At 35.5% G+C, this 20,678-nt stretch overlaps 1 protein-coding gene across 2 annotated transcripts; it reads left to right on the forward strand.

Annotated features, from left to right (window-relative positions):
• The first annotated feature begins 315 nt into the window (after positions 1-315).
• On the forward strand, positions 316-11,957 carry cnnm3 (cyclin and CBS domain divalent metal cation transport mediator 3). 2 transcript variants are annotated; one of them, XM_082157979.1, is made up of 10 exons: positions 316-1,762; positions 3,126-3,269; positions 3,356-3,514; positions 4,778-4,947; positions 6,403-6,499; positions 8,489-8,619; positions 9,779-9,905; positions 10,179-10,243; positions 10,493-10,511; positions 11,606-11,957. In XM_082157979.1, the coding sequence occupies exons 1-8, from the start codon at positions 379-381 to the stop codon at positions 10,226-10,228; spliced, it is 2,262 nt and encodes a 753-aa protein (XP_082014105.1). In that variant the 5' UTR covers positions 316-378; the 3' UTR covers positions 10,229-10,243; positions 10,493-10,511; positions 11,606-11,957. The 2 variants fall into 2 exon arrangements, with proteins under 2 accessions (XP_082014105.1, XP_082014104.1); XM_082157978.1 differs by lacking the exons at positions 10,179-10,243; positions 10,493-10,511 and having other exon boundaries at positions 322-1,762.
• The last annotated feature ends 8,721 nt before the right edge of the window (positions 11,958-20,678 follow it).

Raw genomic sequence — 20,678 nt, forward strand, 5'->3', positions numbered from 1 at the left:
AACCCTCTCTGTTTTCGACTGCACAACCAGATAAAGGCGTTTATTTATTTTTTCAAAGAGCCTTGAGAAGATGCTAATCTCACAGGCTGACGCTCCTCAGTGCCGTTGTAGGCGTGGTTTCCCCTGCCAGCCCGTTCTCCGATTGGTCAAGCGCGAACTTCCCGTTCTGTCATTGGTCCATCAGTGACACGACGTAGCGTCCGTTCGAAAAAGAAACTGTGTTCATTGTGGCTCCAGAGTTCGGGGCCACGTCTGTGCCTGTTTCTTAAGAATCTCCGAGCCAACATGGCGGCCGGACCTAGCCAGTTTCCCTCACCGTTTTATATGAAAACAAGAGAAAAAGTAGGAGGGTAGCGGCAACAACATCAGCAGCGTCACATGATTCATAAAGCCAGGCTGTCCTGTTCCAATATGGTGGTCAGCTTGGCGGACCTGCGTCTCCCGTTGATCATATCGTTCCTGTGCGGGTTCGGAGCCTGCAGCCTTCAAGAAGTGCAGGTTTTCGGGCTGCGCCTGGAGGACGCCAGCGAGCTGGTGTACCTGCGCAAACGGGTCATCGTAGCTCCACACGGGACCAATTTCACGCTCAGGTTGTTTGGGTCCTACCTGTCCAATGAGACCTGGCCGTGGGTCGAGTTCGCCGCGCCTGGAGACGGTTCGGTTGACCCGTGCGCGTCGGAGAACAGTCGCGGTTCCGCTGCGTTCAAGGTGCACCGCTTGGTTGAGACACAGGAGGAAAACAGCTGGCTTATAGAAGTCTATACCAAGCCTGCAGCATCCGAGACGACGAATAAAGATGCAGAGCCTGTTTTCCATCACATCTGCGTCTTAAAGGGCCAGACGTGGGGGTCATTTGGGTCGGACAAGTTTCTCATTAAGGACCCGGGTGTACCATCTGATTTCATTCCGTTATGGGGTTTGGTTTTGGTGCTTGTGCTTCTGGTTTTGATTTGCTGTGTGGTCAGATGCTTGAATCTGAGTTTGCTGTGGCTGGACCCACTGGAGCTGTATGTTCTGCACAGCTGTGGTTCAGAGGATGAGAAGCGGGCGGCCAAGCGCCTCAAGCCCATCCGGAGGAGAGGAAACGTTTTGGTGTGCTCGCTCCTGTTCATTTGTGCATTGGGTCACTCTGTGCTCGGTGTTCTGTTGTACCGCCTCTATGGGTCCATCCTCCCCGCTGTGTTCACTAGCGGCTTCCTCATATTCCTCCTGGCTGAGTTGGTTCCTCATATTGTATGTTCGGGCTATGGGTTCCAGATGGCACCGGGTTTGATATGGCTGGCCCAGATCTGTCTCGTTCTGACGTGTCCACTTTCCTGTCCTCTCGGACTCCTGCTGGACTTGATCCTCCACCGGGACGTGAGCACCTGCGGCATCCGCGAGAAAACCATGGAAATGATTCGGACTAGTGTGAACGATCCGTATAATGAGTTTGTCAAGGTGGAGTTCAGTAAGGGCGCTCTCAGGACCAAAACCGTGGAGGATATCTTGACCCCTCTGAAAGATTGCTTCATGCTGCCTTCCACGGCCGTTCTGGACTTCAGCACCATGTCCGAGATCATGCAGAGCGGATACACTCGCGTCCCTGTGTACGAAGAGGAGAGGTCCAATATCATCGAGATCCTGTACGTGAAAGACTTGGCGTTGGTTGATCCAGAGGACCGCACTCCCATGACCACCATCACGAAGTTTTACAACCATCCTCTGCATTATGTTTTTAATGACACCAAGCTGGATGCAATGCTGGAAGAATTCAAAAAAGGCATGTCAAATCCAAAGCAGATGCCTTCAAACTACATGTATCGGTGTTCAACCTTTATTTGACTTAGGCCCATATTGAATGCATATAATATTTGGGGTTTTATTTTCATCAAACATTTCATTTTTTATTTATTCAAGTATTAATACTTATTATTATACACTACCCGGCCAAAAGTCGCTGTTTGGATTTAAATAGGCAAATGTGTCAATGATTGGATCATTATTCAGTGATTATTATGTTTCTATCATGTTATATGTTTGGCAACAGTTCTTCTAACCCTCATTGTTGGAGTGTGTAGCTTTTCATTTCTTAAACAACCATGTATGAGACACATCATGGCCATATTCCAGGATGACAATGTCAAGATTCCTCAGGCTCAGATTGTGAAAGAATGGTTGTGAGGATCATGAAGAATCATTTTCACACATGAATCTTCTCCTCTGAGTCCAGAGCTTAAATTCACTGAAAGTCTTTGGGATGTGCTGGAGGAGACTTTACACAGTGCTGGACTCTTGCATTTGACAATACAAGATTTTGTTGAAAAATGAATACACCTCTTGATGGAAATAAATTTTGTGATGCTATTACCATCAAGAGGTGCATACATTTTTCCTACATGGTTGTTTAAAAAATTAAAAGCTACACATATAACATGCTAGAAACATAATAATCACTGCAATGATGATCCATTCATTGACTCTTAAGCATTCGCCTATTTATATCCAAACAGCGACTTATTTTTGGCCGGACAGTGTATAATAATATATTAAATAATATATTTAAATGTGCATGTTTTTATTATTGTTATTAATCTGTCATAATGGGTTAGTAGTGTCTTGATAATTTGATAATCATAATCAGATGCCTTAAAACTAGGTGTATGGGTGTGCAACCAATATTTTAACAATTATCTGCAAGCATTTTTGATGGCATGATTAGGCCGATATTGATTGCATATAAATATTCAGGCTTTTATTTTCACAAAACTTTTTATTAAATATTTTATTTTGTATCTTATTATTCTTTTTTCATAATACATCTAAAACAGTGTTTATAATATCAGTGTTTTTTACACATATTTCTTTAATAGTTGATTCAGATCAATGGAATTGTTTTTTTTTTATATTGTTTTTTTTGACAATTCATATTTGTTGTATACTTAACATTAACGCCACTATGGCTAGTGGTATGGCACAAAATCTGCGGGAATGAGTAAAATTATGCTCAATACGTGCAATCCCACGCTGAAATTCAAGCCCTGTATCACACCAAAACAATGCAATTTTAGAAACTTAAAAGAGTAAAACAAAGTCATTGCAAATCTGCTTCCTCTAAAGCAAATGTCCTCTGTCTGTCCTCACAGGAAACTCCCACCTGGCCATCGTTCAGAAGGTGAATAATGAGGGCGAAGGAGATCCGTTCTACGAGGTTCTGGGGCTGGTCACGCTGGAGGACGTTATTGAGGAGATCATCAAGTCTGAGATCCTGGACGAGTCTGATGGTTACAGTGAGTGGCTGCATGCTGTGTTTTTCGAGTTGATACCTGTTGCATCATTTGATCTGAATCATAATGTGTTTGGTCTCTTTCCACAGTGGACATGAAGGTGAAGCGTCCGATGGCCCCGTTGGAGATTCCCCTGGAGCCGCGCGGCGTTCATGACGAGTTCTCCATCTTTAAACCTCCGGAGGGCGAACCGAAGATCCGCACCTCTCCTCAACTGTTGCTGGCCACCCACCGCTTCCTATCTCGAGGTCTGTCTGCTTCAATATGAAGAACCTGTTTATTATCATTGAGGTGTCAGGGTTCCCACGGGCACCCTAGTTTTCTAGTTGGTCTCCGCTATAAAATAACTAGAAATTGCTCTTTGTGTGATCTGTGTAAAATGACTTTTACAATCCTTATCCAGTATTCATGAACAACAACAAAATAATGGAAGTGCATTGGTCAGAAGAGAACCCTTCAGTGCTTTTGGATGGTAAAATCATTAGCATTCAGCCTCAAATGACTTATTGTTCTCAAGGGTAAAATGTAAAATAACAAAAAATATTTTATATACCGTATAACAGATAAAAGATAGCCATTCTAAAAAATGCCTTAATAATAATCATGTCAAAAAAAATAAAAAAATCACACTATCGTTAATTAAAGGGATAGTTCGTCCAAAAATGAAAATTCTGTCATCATTTACTCATCCTCAAGTTGTTCCAAACCTGTATGAGTTTCTTTCTTCTGTTGAACACAAAAGAAGATATTTTGAAGAATGTCAGTAACTAAACAGTTGTTGAGCCTCATTGATTTTCATAGGATGGAGAGAAAAAAAATACTATTGAAGTCAATGGGGTCCATCAACTGTTTAGTTACCGACATTCTTCAAAATATCTTCTTTTGTGTTCAATAGAAGAAAGAAACTCATACAGGTTTGGAACAACTTGAGGCTGAGTGAATGATGACACTATCCCTTTAACACTGTCAAAGCAACTTTATATATTTATATTTATATAATTCTACTGATGTGTGGTCAGATCTTCAAGCGTGGGTCGTCCGATGTTGGAGCTGAATCACTTTTAAATCACTCTCTTTATCTACTGTTACGTTTATATACAAGATACACTACTGTTCAAAAATGTCAAAATGGTACTTTTATTCACCAAGGATGCATTTAATTGATCAAAAGTTTCAGACATTTATAATGTTACAAAAAATCCTGAAAAATGTATCACAGTTTCCACAAAATATTAAGCAGCACAACTGTTTTTATTGATAGTAATCAGAAATGTTTCATGAGCAGCAAATCAGCATATTAGAATGATTTCTGAAGGATCATGTGACACTGAAGACTGGAGTAATGATGCTGAAAATTCAGCTTTGCGTCACAGGAATAAATCGCACATTAAAATATATTCAAATAGAAAACTAAATTGTAATTTTTAATGTACTGTATTTGCTTGTTATGTGCCGGTTAATGGAGGTGATTTCCTCCGCCAGTAAACACTGCACCTCTCTGTCTGTTTCAGAGGTGGAACATTTCAGCCCTCAGCGCGTGTCAGAGAGAGTCTTATTTCATCTGCTGCGACACCCCAGCGTCAACCAAGAAGTGAAGTTTGACCCCGGGAACCGGCTCAGTCCTGATCACTACCTGTACACGCGGAACCACCCTGTGGATTACTTCATTCTGCTGCTGCAGGTGCGAGACACACACATCACACACACACATCACACACACACACACATCACACACACACACATACATCATGTTCCATGTTAGGCACTTTATAAGCTAGTAATGTTCATAAACACAATATTTAAATATGATATTATTAGTAGTAGAAGTGCTTTTATTATCAAAATATTAACATTTAAAATTATATTTTGCTAAGACCTATATATCAGTAGATGAAAATGCACTAATAATATTTTTATTAGGTTTAAGCAGGAGATAAAAACAGTGCAAACATTACGGCTGTCTGCCTTCGTCAGAGTTTAACATTGATAATAATTTCTGTTATTATTATTATTATTATTATTATGCTTATTATTTTGAAAATTATAGTTATATTTAAAATATTTTGCAAATAAGTAAATATTAAAATTATGTATTAGTATTAACCTGCCAGAATGTGTTAATGGTGTTTAAACTTTTTTTAAATAAAATTTCTTATCATAAATTCACATTCTTGATCATAGTGTATGTAAGGCACTTTATAAGCACTGGTGTAAATAATATTGTTAATAAATATACAATATCTAAATATGATATTAGTAGTAGTTGTAGTATTTTTTTATTATTAAAATATTATTATTTAAAACAACATTTGAAATGTCAATATTTGATAATTTAATAATAAATTGCCTGTTCACACCAAGGATAATTATATTGATAACAATAAGGATATAGTTCTAAAAATATATACATGTATGTAAAAAACATAGTCCACAACACAACTATAGTGATGATGACAGAGAAATTATACTGTTGGAATCACTTTCAGAACGATATTTTCCCGCTGATGAACGATAAAAACATTGACAGCCAATCAGAATCCATCCTGCTGTAACGAACTCGAGCATTTAAAGTGACAGACGACAAACTACAGCGCGCGATGAGAATAAACAGAACGATATCGTCTGCTGCTGTGAACACTAATATAGTTATAGTTCTTGGTGTGAATGGGCCCTAATATTAATATTTAATATGTAATAATAATGAATCATAACAATAATACTTATTGTATAATAATAATTATTGTTGTTATTTTAACTATTTAAATTATATTTAATGTATTACATTTTACATTACATTTTACCTTAAATAAATATTTAATCATTGATAAATGTTATAATCGTATTAATGTGTTAGTAGTAGTAGCTTTAGAAGAGCTCAATTTCTTATTATAATTTCGCATTCTTGATCCATTTATACAAGGGAGAGTTTGTCTGGCCATATTTCAGCCTAAAATAAAAAAATAGGTAATGTAAACGTAAAATATAAATAATATACCATAATTTTTATAACAAAATATTAAATAGCTTATTTATATTAATTGAAATTGATATTTTGAATTATAAGATAAAAGTCTGTATTTTTTGGGTGAGATTATCCAGCAAGATAATTGTGTGATATATATTTGTGTGTGTGTAGGGCCGTGTGGAGGTGGAGATCGGGAAAGAGGGATTAAAGTTTGAAAACGGCGCGTTCACTTACTACGGCGTCTCAGCGCTCACTGCTCCCTCCTCAGGTACGGGATTTATGATTATTCATCTCTAAATCCATCATTCTGATCATCTACTTATAATGCTGCTTAACAAAAACAAAGAACGCTGACTCATGAATGCTGGCTTCAAAATTCATGATAGTCAAAGACATTCTGTAAGCTGTAGCAACAAAACAAAAAACGGCTGATTCTGCAAGCCTTTTGTGTTTTGGAAGCAAAACAGCCATATGGGACTATTGTTTAAATGTTGATGTTTCACCTAACCAGTCACTCCACAAACTTTCAGCATTGTTCTGTCCTCGCTGAGAGTAACATGCTGCACCAAGTGGCAAGTTTGCATCCAATTAGAACATATTTGTTGATTAATGCACAGTTCAGTGGATTGGAATTTTAAACCAATGAGATTTTACTGTGGGCGGGGCTACCAACATAACAGCAAAAATGTGACCCTGGATCACAAAACCAGTCACATGTCGCACGGGTATATTTGTGGCAATAGCCAACAGTACATTGTTTGGGTCAAAATGATCGATTTTTCTTTTATGGCAAAAAATATTAGGATATTAAGGCGAGACACTACAGGTGAATAGGGTAAAAAATGTTAACTAGCAGATATCACCATGAAACTTTCCCAGTTGATTACCTACATTAAGATGAGAAAAAAATGTATTACAAGTTTTCTGTAATTTAATGTTTAAATATGCAAATTAGGCTATATCTAATTAAATATGCGCTAATTTGCATATATTTTAATAAACGAAATCTGAGTATTGAATAAAGTCAGGTTAAAAATTATTTTTTCATTGTGTTCACATATTAGATGGGGAAAAAATTACCGAGGGATTTATGGATATCTACTTTTGTTATCCTGTAAATCAGAATATACTGTCAATAGCCTTAAAAAAATGATTTTCGCCATGTTTTTTGGACTAAAATGTTATATAAATCAAGCTAGGAATAATATATTTACAAATCCCTCTGTAAATGTCTTCATACTATAACTAGGTACAAGACTGGAAAGGTTGGTGTAAATAGGTGCTACTGAAGTGGAGATTTCGGACTTGGGAGTATGAGAGAAAAGTCATTTTGAGAAAACGGGCTTTAAAGATTTATCATCAGCCAATGAGATTGTGCATTCAGACCCTTTTACTTTCACGATTGGTTGCTGATAAAAAGGAAATGACCATATTTGGATCTGACAGCATTGTACAGCAGAGAGAGAGCTTCCTAACGGTGTGTGTGATGACAGGGAGCAGACAGCGATCGCGGAGCAGCGTGTCGATTAAGAACGCCAACTTTTGTTGAATTTATGAGAAATCTACAGACGCAAACAGACAAAGTGTCGTAAAATAAAGACCTAAATGTGTATTTCGGACTTTTTTTTCACCACAAGTCTGAAAGAACACATGTTATTGAAGACAAATATCCAAAAATCTCAAAATTGACCAGTAAAACAAACTATGTTTTTGCCTGCTGTGTCTCGCCTTAAGTAAAGATCATGTTCCATGAAGATATTTTGTAAATTTCCTACCGTAACTATATAAAACATTTATTTTTGTGAGTGAATGCAGCACAATCGCCAACATAAATGGACAATTTTAAAGGTGATTTTCTCAATGTTTTGAATTTTTTTGCCCCCTCAGATTCCAGATTTACAAATAGTGGTATCTCGGCCAGTGTTTGGCCAATAGTGTCCTATCCTAACAAACCACACATCAATGGAAAGCTTATTTCTTCAGCTTTCAGATGATGTATAAATCTCAAAAATGTACCCATGTGACTGGTTTTGTGGTCCAGGGTCACAAATGTAAAACAGTTACATAGATCAGTTTTAGCAGTAGCGGTTGGTTAAGACACAAACCCAGATAAACATCAGAGTAAGTGATAAGATTTATCACCTGTTGTTTTATTGCGTAACGCCTGATTAGGTCCACAGTGTTATTGCACTACCATTAATGTCAGCAGTCCATGTCGTGATATATTGACCGTAATTACGACTGTCGGTGTGTTCAGTCCACCAGTCTCCGGTGTCCACACAGCATCAGTCCCCCAGAGACCCCTTTGAGCTGGGAGAAGCCACCAGCCCGTCCAGCTACTGTCCCGACTACACAGTACGAGCCCTCACAGACCTGCAGTTCATCAAGGTGAGCGCACAACTTTTTTTTAACTTCTTTTGTGCTTACTTTTTTTTGCAATAAGTTGGCATTAGTACGTATTTGATCACTGAGCATTGATTATGAATCAAAATTGACCCTATTTACTTTCATAATACATGTTCCAAGCCTAATTGTGCATTCTCAATGCATTAAAAAAAAATAATACCGGTAATAATAATAATTTTAATAAAAAAAATATTTTTCTCAATATAGAAATTGATTTTTTATTTTCTGGTAAAATATATAAAAAAAAAATAATATGATTAAATACTCAAACATTAGTAATGTAATTACTATTGTTGCTGATTTAAAATAAAATGTTAAATATATATAATAATATATTAATATAATTAAATATTATGTTAAATATTTATATTTATGATTAAATAAAATTGTAATTTATTTTTAATTTATTTTTTAAATACTCAAACATTGCTAATTTAATTACTATTGTTGTTGATAGTTATTTTAACATAAAATTTTATATTTAATATATTAATATAAGATTATATATTATATTAACTAGTTATTTTAATTATTATAATTTTAACATTTAAAAATATTTTTAAATATATTTAAATGCTCAAACATTGGTAATTCCATAACTATTTTTGTTGATATTTTAACATTTAAAATTATATTTAAAACACAATATAAAATAGCAATTAGAATAGTTTTTTTTATAGATAAAAGTTTTTCGAGAAAGACCATTAGCTCTGATGTGGTTAAGAGATTATGTATGCGTGCAAATTACATAATTGAGTCTCACTTACAACCTCAGATAATTTGCTTAACTATTTGAATATTTTGCAAGACACATGAAATATTATTATTATACATATAACCTTGGAATATAAGTCAACAGTTTTATATTGTACCGTTTTTTATTTTATTTTATTTTTTATGTATGTAATTGTAGTTCATTTCCATCATGAAAGATTTGACGTGCGCAGTGTTGCATTGTTTGCTTCAAATCAAAGTTTGTAATGTTGTGAAGTGAGGTTTTTTACTTTGGAACTTGTTATTGAAGAATTTTTTTAGAAAAATTATTTGACTTTTTCGTGGCACATGGCTAATGTTCTTATATGACCTTCATAAAAGGATGCATTTTCTTTTCCTGCTGTTAAATCCGTCCCGTGTCCCACAGGTGACCCGTCTGCAGTACCTCAACGCCTTGATGGCGTCCCGGGTCGCCCAGAGCCCCGACCCCCCAGAAATTAAGATCCTTCCCAACAGTCAAACCAAACTCCTGAACGAGAAGAACACTACTCAAGGTGCGTGGCATGAGCACAGCAGCACACGTGCACGAAACACACCACAACATTGTGTGACTCTGTGCTTTGTATCTTGCGCTGTAATTGGCTAGCATTGGAATGTTGTGGCGTCTAAACATGCAAGAACAAGCCAGCCGGGAATCTCTATAAAACTGTGTTAAACGAGAGGCTTCAGTCTACATCCCTCTCTTCTGCTGAACTAAGACTGTGTTCTCTTTCTCTGTCTTTTTTCTCTCCTTCCCTTCATTTTCTCTTTCTTTTTGTCTCCATTAGACTTTCAGCTCCACTATTCATTCTTTGACGCTATTGACAACTACTGTTAGTGTACTTTGCATGAGGTAAATGCAAGTGATAAGCATGATACGTTAAGTTTGAAACGTGTATCCCATCAGCACTCGAGGCACGACAGAGCGCCACCAGGTGGTTGGTATGATACATCAGTGCATGCCAAATGATACGGATAGCGCTTACATTTGAACGCATCACTGATATGAGCTTAAGTCAGTCTTTTTTTCCCCTAACTTTTCCCCTAATAACCCTCTTCTGTATTAATGCTGTCTGTTGGCACCTCCACATTAAACTCTCAGACAGGATATAAATGTCCAGGTAAGTCTTCTTATGAAGTTCCCTTTACTCTAGCAAACTGGTAACTAATTACAGCTGTTTTTGAGCAATTAATAAATAAACTTTGCTTTGTACAATTCCCCTTTTAATATAGTAGGCATATATTGGAAGCCTATATTAACAGTATTTATTTATTTACTTACTTACTTACCTATTTACAATTCAAATAGTAAATGGGTGAATCTCACAAAACCATATTTCACTCCAAAATCAAATGAAATTAATAAGAAATTATATTAGTGTAAATAAAGTTGCAACAGTTACAGCTTATGCACATTATCTCATTACTATGATATACATATTTCAATTGTAAAATATGTAAACATCATATTAGTATTTGTTGTGCCAGCTATAAAATATATGAATGTATTATTTTATTTTTTGTAACTTAAAAGCAGTAAAATTATGAGAATCTAATGAGAATAGAAAATAACTCAAAAGTAAATAATGCATTAATTTCACAAGGGCTAAACTGTCACAAAAATAATGTGAAAAATTAATAATAAAAAAACAAATAGCCCTGAAATATGCCTCATTTTTTAAATAATTTTTCAAAATATATATTTTTATCATATATAAAATAAAATAAAAGGTAAATATTTTTTATATAAAATTAACATTTATTTCAATTTCGGGCATGAAATATGTTTTTGTGGTCACCAATACCCTAAACAATTATGAGTTATAAACAGTCATTTTAGATTGGGAAAAATTGGCTATGAATAATATCATAATGTAATAATCAGTATCAGGCAAAGTGTCTAAATCGATGCATCCAAAGCTTTATTTGTTGTTGAACTTTTTCCTTTCACAGGAAAATATACTGTATATACTGTACTTGTCTTCCGATAATAAATAAGCTACTAATATATGACAGATGTCTCAAAGTTACAGTCATTCATTGGACTTAAAATTAAATGGAAATTCAATGCAACTACAGTTTGCAACACTTTTGAAACCTCAACCACAGTATTTTGGTCATTTCGGACACGCTCCAGTGAATGATGTCAGAACATGAGAGATGAATGCGTGTTTTTTGACGGATGGTTTTCGTTCTGGTTTCCCGGGATCTGCAGGTGTGAGCAAGAGCCAGGAATCTAGCACAGACGAGGAGCCTCACAGCCAGAGAGGAGCGTTTTGACCTTCCTCGAGAACTCACAAGGATTTTATTATGACAACTAATTTGTTTGTTGCCGTCTCATGAATCTTTTGCTCCTGGAATGCAGCGATTGAGCCAGATGGAGGAAAACAAAACGCCGTGCGAGACGTGTCATTCTGGTCAGATGGGGGATCTGTTCTCGCTCTTCTGCTTATTCAGCCGTCGCCTCTGATGTCACTTCCTCTGTACTCTCCGTTTGAGTTCACTTATTTTCTTAAGATGTAAATGTGTGCATATGTACTACTAAATTAAATGGTGTTGTGCCAAGATCTTACTATTTTCTGTCATATCATAGCAGTATTACAGCCCTGAATCCAACGTCTCCATATTGTCAAGCCCTAATGTGCCAAAAGGAGTTCAGAGCGGCAGGAAATACTCATTTTCTCACCCTCGCTCCAAACACACGAGCTTGTGTTTTCAATGAACAACATATTTTCGCAGCTCTCTCACCATACGATGGCATTTAATAGTGGCTGTCAACATGCTTAAAGAAAAAAATAGATCTGAAGATTGTTGCCGTTAGCTATTAAAATGTTAAAGGAACACTCCACCGTTTTTTGAAATAGGGCTTATTCACCTTCTTTCCTACATTTAGATAGGTGGGCAAATGCATTTTTGTCTCGGTGCATGCATTGTTTTAGTTTGACAGGGTCGGCGCTAGCTTAGCTTAGCATAATGAATGGAATCCTTTGTTGCCAGCTAGCATGTCCTGAGTAAAAGTGATATATAAAAAAAAAAAAACCCACCTAATTACTTCTTGTGGCCTGCGTATTCACAACAAGTACAAATAGTGATGCAGATTAACACTAGACGATTTCCTATGCAGATTTTGACTTGGGACTATATTAGGGGGAAGCACAGGTGAAGCACTGCTACTTGGGCGCAGAGATATCACGCCCAAGTAGCTGTGCTTCGCCCTAATATAGTCCTTAATATATAAGTCAATATCTGCCTAGGAAATCGCCTAGTGTTAATCTGCATCACTATTTGTACTTGTTGTGAATACGCAGGCCACAAGAAGTAATTAGGTGGGTTTTAAAAAAATGTTATATCACTTTTACTCAGGACATGCTAGCTGGCAACAAAGGATTCCATTCATTGTGCTAAGCTAAGCTAGCGCAGACCCTGTCAAACTAAAACAATGCATGCACTGAGACAAAAATGCATTTGCCCACCTATCTAAATGTAGGAAAGAAGGTGAATAAGCCCTATTTCAAAAAACGGTGGAGTGTTCCTTTAAATTAGAGTAATTTTCCCAGATTTAACTTGAGAACCCAAATATCCAATGTATCACTAATACATATTTCAAGTTGACTAAACTTAGAGACAGCACAGCACCAAAACTAAAAAAAAATCTGAATAATTGTGTGACTACTTTATTGACACAATCAAATATCATTCTCCATACATATTTGAACTGGAATAACCAAGAAACCATGGCATAATGTCATCAAATTTGAACGTGAATGTGATTTATACCTTTGGGGAAGTAGGGAAAGATTAATCAAAATTATTTTCCAAACAAAGGTTTGGAGTGTCTTTAGATCATATTAAAGATGTTAAGATGCAGAGGTTTTAGAAATGTCTATACTTGGTACTTTCTGATTATTTGCTGAAAAACATAATTTCGAGAGTGACATTGAAACTCGCCGCGCTGATTTCTGTGTGATCCCGACTCGTTCTCCTCTGCATGCCTGCAATCGGCTGCCTTTCAATTCTGCATCTCAGAAACATCTGAATAATATTAGGTGGCTATAGATGCCTTGCTTGACTGTAGTGATGTAGCTAACTGTATAAATGAAAAATATCGAACATTTCCCAAACTGCCGCTATAACGACCATTCCATCGGAATAACCGGAAAAATAGATCTTAGCAATATTAAAAATCCCAATTTTGAAACGTAGAAACATTGTGTAGATGGTTAATTAAACTAAACTCTTTTTATTAATGATTCTAGAATTTTTTTCATCTACTACATTTTTTTTTTTTTTTTTTTTTTTTTTTTTTGACATTCCATAGTTTTCTGTTATAATGAATTCTATATCCGTTCCATGTGCTTGTCAGAGAAGATGCTTGGATATCGAGTTTTTAAACACTCTTTATGACATTCCAGCGAAACCATTCATAAGTCTGGGGTCTGCTCACCAAGGCTGCATTTATTTGATCAAAAATACAGTAAAACAGTAATATTGTAAAATAATATTATAAATTATAATAACTGTTTTCTATTGTAATATATTTTAAAATGTAATTTATCATCATTACATGTCATGATCCTTCAGAAATCATTCTAATATGCTAATTTGCTGTTCAAGAATTTCTTATTATTATCAATGTTGATAATTGTTTCTAATGTTTTCCTTTTTGGGGGGGTGGGGGGGGAGATAAAATCTTTGATTTTTGTAACATTATAAATGTCTTTACTGTCATTTTTGATCAATTTAATTATTATTTTTTATTTCTTAAAAAAAGTCTTACTGACCCCAAACATTTGAAAGGTATAAGTGTGAAGTTTGGGTTTTGTTGTGCAAAGCAAGACGTGAGATTTGAGGAACTGAGTAAAAGGAAAGACCTTCTTTTGAGTTCAAGAAATTCAAGCCTTCATTCAGCCTTTTTCAGTTTTACTGATGCAAATAATCATGATGTTATTATGCTATTTTTAGTAGTATTTTACAAGTGTGCATATTTATGTTGTCTTTATTATAACCTATCTGCTAAAAACTGACTTCACCGAAGTAAATATTTTTCTGCTGTTAAAAATCTTGTATTGTTTTTTCTGTTGTAAAAGTAAACTTATATGGTCACAAAATAATGAATGTGTGTATATATATATATATATATGTATAGTACAGGCCAAAAGTTTGGAAACATTACTATTTTTAATGTTTTTGAAAGACGTTTCTTCTGCTCATCAAGCCTGCATTTATTTGATCAAAAATACAGAAAAAAAAATGTAATATTGTGATATATTATTACAATTTAAAATAATTGGTTTTCAATTTATTATACTTTAAATGATCATTTATTTCTGTGATGCAAAGCTGAATTTTCAGGATCATTACTCCAGTCTATCACATGATCCTTTAGAAATCATTCTAATATGATGATTCATTATCAAAGTTGGAAACAGTTCTGCTGCTTAATATTTTTTCATAACCTGTGATAATTTTTTAGGATACTTTGATGAATAAAAAAAATATATATATATTAAATTTAAATTAAAAAAAAGAAGCAAATGTTTTAAAAATAGAAATCTTTTGTAATAACAATATACACGACTGGTCAGTAATTTGGGGTCAGTAATTTTTTTCTTTCTTTTTTTGAAATAAATCAATACTTTTATTCAGCAAGGATGTGTTAAATTGATAAAAAGTAAAGAAGATTTATATTATTAGAATTTTTTTTTTTTTTTTTGGAATAAATGCAGTTCTTTATAACCTTTTATTCATCAAATATATTAGGCAGCAGAACTGTTTCCAACACTCATAATAAATCAGAATATTAGAATGATTTCTAAAGGATCATGTGATAGACTGGAGTAATGATGCTGAAAATTCAGCTTTGCATCACAGAAATAAATGATAATTTAAAGCATAATAAATTGAAAACCAATTATTTTAAATTATAATAATATCACAATATTAAAAAAAAAAATCTGTATTTTTGATCAAATAAATGCAGGCTTGATGAGCAGAAGAAACTTCTTTCAAAAACATTAAAAATAGTAATGTTTCCAAACTTGTGGCCTGTACTATACATATATATATATACACACACACACACATATATTAAAAAATACATTTCTTGTCTTATTCTCTCAAGAGAAAAGCTGGGGTTTTGTATAGGTTGAGATGACTAAATGAATATGAAGCTTCTGAGACAGAGAGGTTAAGTGGAAACAGTTCCTGGTAAATGACAATTCTTCAGGTACAAACATGTTACCGGGGACTCGAACACACGTTTACTTCTGACCAGCCATTTTTGAGATTCAAATCTTCTCTGTATTATTGTATATGAGTCGTCGAACCCTCTTGATATCAGCTGTTTCATAGGAAATAAACACAAACAACTGCTAAAATGATTGTCTTTCATTTTGTATTCTGTTTCCAGTGCGTGTTGCTGAGCTCCGTACATAGTAATGACTCGTAGATGATGCATTTAATAGAGCTAGAGTAGTGGTTCTCAACGGGGGAACAGAGAACAACAGAAGTTCACGTGTTTACACCAAAGATCCAGGCAAGACAAGATTAAACATGTAATTACTTGCAAAATAATTCTGAAATCTGCCAGTTTAATGCGACATATAGCCTAAGCTATCGTTTCTTTTGCAACAACTCTATTATTTTTCCAGTCATAGACCAGCGCTGACTAGAATCAGCATTCACGTGCTCAGAAATGTGTTTCACGCTGACAACAATCCGGTGGTGACTAGAATCACTTCTTCAAACTATCTGGTCCAGCTTTCTCAAGACAACTTAAAGGGGTAGTTGATTATGATTTCACTTTTCTAACTTTAGTTAGAGTGTAATGTTGCTGTTTGAGCATGAACAACATCTGCAAAGTTATAAAGCTCAAAGTTCAAAGCAAAGGGAGATATTTGCTTTTAAAGAAATTGCTTTTTAAGGACTACAACAAACGTCTGGTAGAGACTACACGACATTCCTCCCGGGTGTGACATCACCAACCCTAGAATTTACATAAAACCCGCCCCCTGAACACGATTTATAGATTATCATGACAGAATATGCTAGAATAATCATTGACTTGAAGATAACTACACATGAGCTGCATAAATTCATCAATTACCCATTAAGAAATGTCCTGTTGCTTCTACATGTTGTCACTTCTTCTTGAGTCTCTCCATCATTGTCTGACTCCGGTTTGAACATAAAAGGCTTAAAGTTTTTGAAATTTTCAGTGCATGTGTGTGTGAGTGCAAGCTGTTGAAGCTCCGCCCTCTGCGCCGGGAGCAGCAGCTCATTTGCATTTAAAGGAACAGACACAAAACTGTGCGTTTTTGCTAACCCTCAAAAAGTGACAAATTTAAGGCTATGTTCACACTTAGCGTCTTTTTTGACAAGAAAAAGTTGACAACGGCGTTTTTTTAGCAAAAAAAAACGCTGGCAGCGTTCGGTTACAAATAGCAGCCGAGCGCGTCTTTTGTGGCTGGCGCATATACTGACACGTCTTGACCATGCGTCAACATAGACGAAAAGGGTACCCCCATAACGTCCATATGTGACGATTCGGGTTATGGGTAGGTTTAGGTATGCGTTAGGGTACCGCTAGGAGGCGCTGCTGGTGCGCTTCTGTCTGCGTCTCATATTGACGTTAAAGGGGTACCCTTTTCGTCGTATGTTGACGCATGGTCAAGACGCGTCAGTATATGACGTTTTGGGGTGAGACCGGGCTGCTATAACAAGAGCTGCAACAGTAGCCTAGTGCTGTGTGATGCAAAAAATGTCGAGAAAGAGAAAGTTGGCTCTTGCGTTGGCTTTTGAAGTTACCGGGGAGGAGAATGTCGGTTCACAAAGACGTTTGTGGGTGCACGACAGACAGTTGTTCTTGTTGTTATGGAAACGACAGGTCTCGCTACTCGCTTGTCATTGGTCAGCTGTCAAAAAGGCGCTTAGGGCGTTCTTTTCAGAAAAGTTGAACTTTTTTCAACTTAAAAAGACGCTCTGAGCTGCAGAAAAAGACGCCGGCGGTGGCGTCTAAAAAAGCGCTCAGGACTTTTTTGAAAAAACGGTTTACTCCATAGGGTTATAATGTAGAACAGACGCTGGCAGTTTGAAAAAAGACGCTAAGTGTGAACATAGCCTAACATGCTATATAAAAATACCTGTGTGGTATTTTGAGCTAAAACTTCACATACACACTCTGGGGACATCAAAACTTATTTTACATCTTGTGAAAAGGACATTATACCACCCCTTTAAAGTTTGCCTCGACAAACTTTTTAATCTACACGCAGAGGAGGAATGGGAAAGTTGACAAGCCATTAAAAAAGTATTGACGTAAGACCACTAATATTTCCAATATTTTCAATAAATCATGTTCCCATTCACTCCAGCGACGAATTTTAAAATTAAATAAACTAAATTATATTTATAAGGTAAAACTTGTACATGTTTAGGCATGAACTAATACCAATGACTAATGCCAAAATGTTTTCTTTGTTCACCAAGTAATTTACTGGTCAGGCATTATTGTTAACTCGCAAGACTGTAAGGAGAAAATGACTATTTGATGGATAATTTAAATATATTCTGTAATCACGTTTTGGTAATGTATTAATTCCGCCGTCACATCTGAGCGCGAAACGCTGCTTGGATAGTTAAAGATAGTTAAAGGTGTTTAAAATTACGCACCATAAAACAATGTTTCAGTGTTTTAAAGTAGGATACCATGAGCATACCAATTTACTGTTTTTAAAATTGCACACTCTAAAGTTTAATGATCTGGTTAAATTTAAGACTGCACAATTAATCTATAAAGCAATAAATAAACAGTTGCCTGGAAACATACAACAACTATTCACAGATAGGGTTGGGGGACATAACTTGAGAGGGGATTTAAATTTGAGACAACATCGGACTCGGACAAAGCTCAAAAGTATGTGTATTTCTATTTGTGCTTTTGTGAAATGGTCTGAGCAATTCGATCAAACAAAGTGTTAACATGTTGCAATTTAAAAACAAGTACAAAAGTTTTATTTTTGATAAGTACAGATGTGCTGAGGGTGAATAATAACTCTTAACTTGTAAAGCATGCTTGATAATGGTTTTTGTTTATGCTTCTTTCATTCATTCATTCATTCATTCATTCATGTCGACAGGCGATGTATTAAAAATGACACTGTTATAGTATAAAAGTAGACTAGTATAAAGTAGCCTATTTGAGACTATATCTGGCTATGTGAGACTAGTTTGACTTGATCCCTTTTTTTTCTTTTTGCATGACACATCATCATTACAGTAGGCTAGGCTACATTATCCTGTCATTCATTTCATGTGTCACTGAACGGAAGGGAGTTTCTCGGGAGCGCGCGCGAACGTCACATCCTTTAGTTTCTAAAAAACACTCCTGAGGCATATCATTTTTGGATTCCCTGTTACCAATTAATGCCACACTTTGTTTTGTAATATTGTATGCTATGCTATGTTTGTTACTTGTTCTGTCTGTAATAAAAATAAAAATAAAACACTCTTGAGACTTGCACTTGCATGCTCGGACTTGCACTCAGACTTTTTATTATTTATTTTTTACAAATAGCATGTACAAAGGTAACTTCCATATTACATCAGAAGAACATATCACATACTTAACAATACTATAGAAATGAAAAAATAGAAAGAAAAGGAAATTGCACGCTCAGTTACGTAAGTTCCCCATTTTACAAAGCTTCTCTTGCACAAGCAAATTTAATTTACACTTAAAATCTTATGTATGCACAAATCTTATCATGTGCATGCAAATCTTTTTGGCATCATCAACTTATAGTGGTTTTCTGAGCACAGATTGTCTAAAAACAGTACCTTCTAATGTTTATTTTGAAGGAAAAATATGAATGTGTTTGTGCCCCTGTAGTCTAAAAAAGTGAATGCACCTAAAACAACTGCTTTTTTTTGTTTTTAAATGACCTTCCCTGTGTTGATTTATTTATTTATTACATGTTGTATTTTACAATATGTTTCACAATGCCTATTTTCACACAAAAATAAAACGGTAAACTATACAGTGGTTTCAGTGTGTAAGCCATGGTAAGACAGTATAGTAGGCTTATATAAGACAGTTTATATACCACTCTATCAAACAGTTTAGTTTATGTATTCAAGACAGTGAGTGGTTTCATCTTTGGCTAGTTAGCCTATATAGTTAATGTTAGGCTTAATACAAAGAGTGAGCTGTGCATAATAGATAAACATAATTTTGCATATCATAGATTAAAATTCGTATAAATTAACGTAAAACATCATATATTGACATATGATATATATACAGTATTTATGTATGTATATATATAATTATTCTTGAACGCCATTGGGAGCTGTTCTTCTCAGGTATCCATTGCAATACCTTGCAATACGTCACTTCCAGAGGAAGCCAGGTGACTGAGCGTGACTGAGCGGGCAAGTTTGAGCTTGCCCGTCTGCCAGGGAAAGTGGAAGTCTGCAGCCAAACGCTATTGCGAAATCAGGTCTTGTTTTTTTAAGTTTTGTCACAAGCTGTTCAAACGTTGTCGATTAATTAATGAGAATTCTTCCATATAGCCCCTTGAATAAGGTCATAATCAGTGGAAACATAAATGAAAATGCAATCTAAATTCTGGCTTTATAGTCCAGGCGTTTTAGGAAAAAAGGGTGAACAAATTGCAACAGAATCAAACTCAACTGATTTTGTATCCTCCATATGTCCTAAGGGGGAAAAAAGCCCAGAAGAATCCCATTAGGGGAAAGTTCCGAAAAAGTCCCAAATATATCCTATTCATACTCCTATTCATTATTTTTCTCCCATGAATATGGGTAAAAAATGTAACCTTTAGATATCACCATGAAAATTACTGAGTTGATTACTTATATCAAGACAAACAAAAAATGTATTACAAGTTTTTTTTTTTTTTATTGTTTGTTAACATGGACAAACGGTGCATAATCTAATTACAGATGTGCTAATTTGCATAAATACCACAACAGATCTAAACATTGGGTCTAGCCAGGTGAACATGTCTTGTTGGATCTTGTTGACACATAACAGTAAAATATTTAATGTTAAGGTCTGAATGGAACTCATTTAGGAGCATTAATACATAGAGGCAGGAAGAAGTACTTTAGAAACCAGCCTTTATTAATTTTTAAGAGATGGGGTTTGGGGCTGTGGGACTGTTTCTGGGGGACGAGTCTGAGGGAAGAACAGGAGACAATGGTAAGGAGAATGCAGAAGACAAAAGGTAAGTAAAATAAAAAGTGAATCCCCAAAACAGTCCCAC

Source organism: Leuciscus leuciscus (genome assembly GCF_965113295.1).
Source record: "Leuciscus leuciscus genome assembly, chromosome: 24".
NCBI classification, from domain to species: Eukaryota; Metazoa; Chordata; class Actinopteri; order Cypriniformes; family Leuciscidae; genus Leuciscus; species Leuciscus leuciscus.

Bases quoted from the DNA above. Each gene is read 5' to 3' on its own strand.
- cnnm3 (XM_082157978.1), top strand. From the start codon at position 379: ATGATTCATAAAGCCAGGCTGTCCTGTTCCAATATGGTGGTCAGCTTG. The intron at 3,515-4,777 runs GTCTGTCTGCTT...TGTCTGTTTCAG, and splicing joins CCACCGCTTCCTATCTCGAG to AGGTGGAACATTTCAGCCCT. The intron at 8,620-9,778 runs GTGAGCGCACAA...CGTGTCCCACAG, and splicing joins CAGACCTGCAGTTCATCAAG to GTGACCCGTCTGCAGTACCT.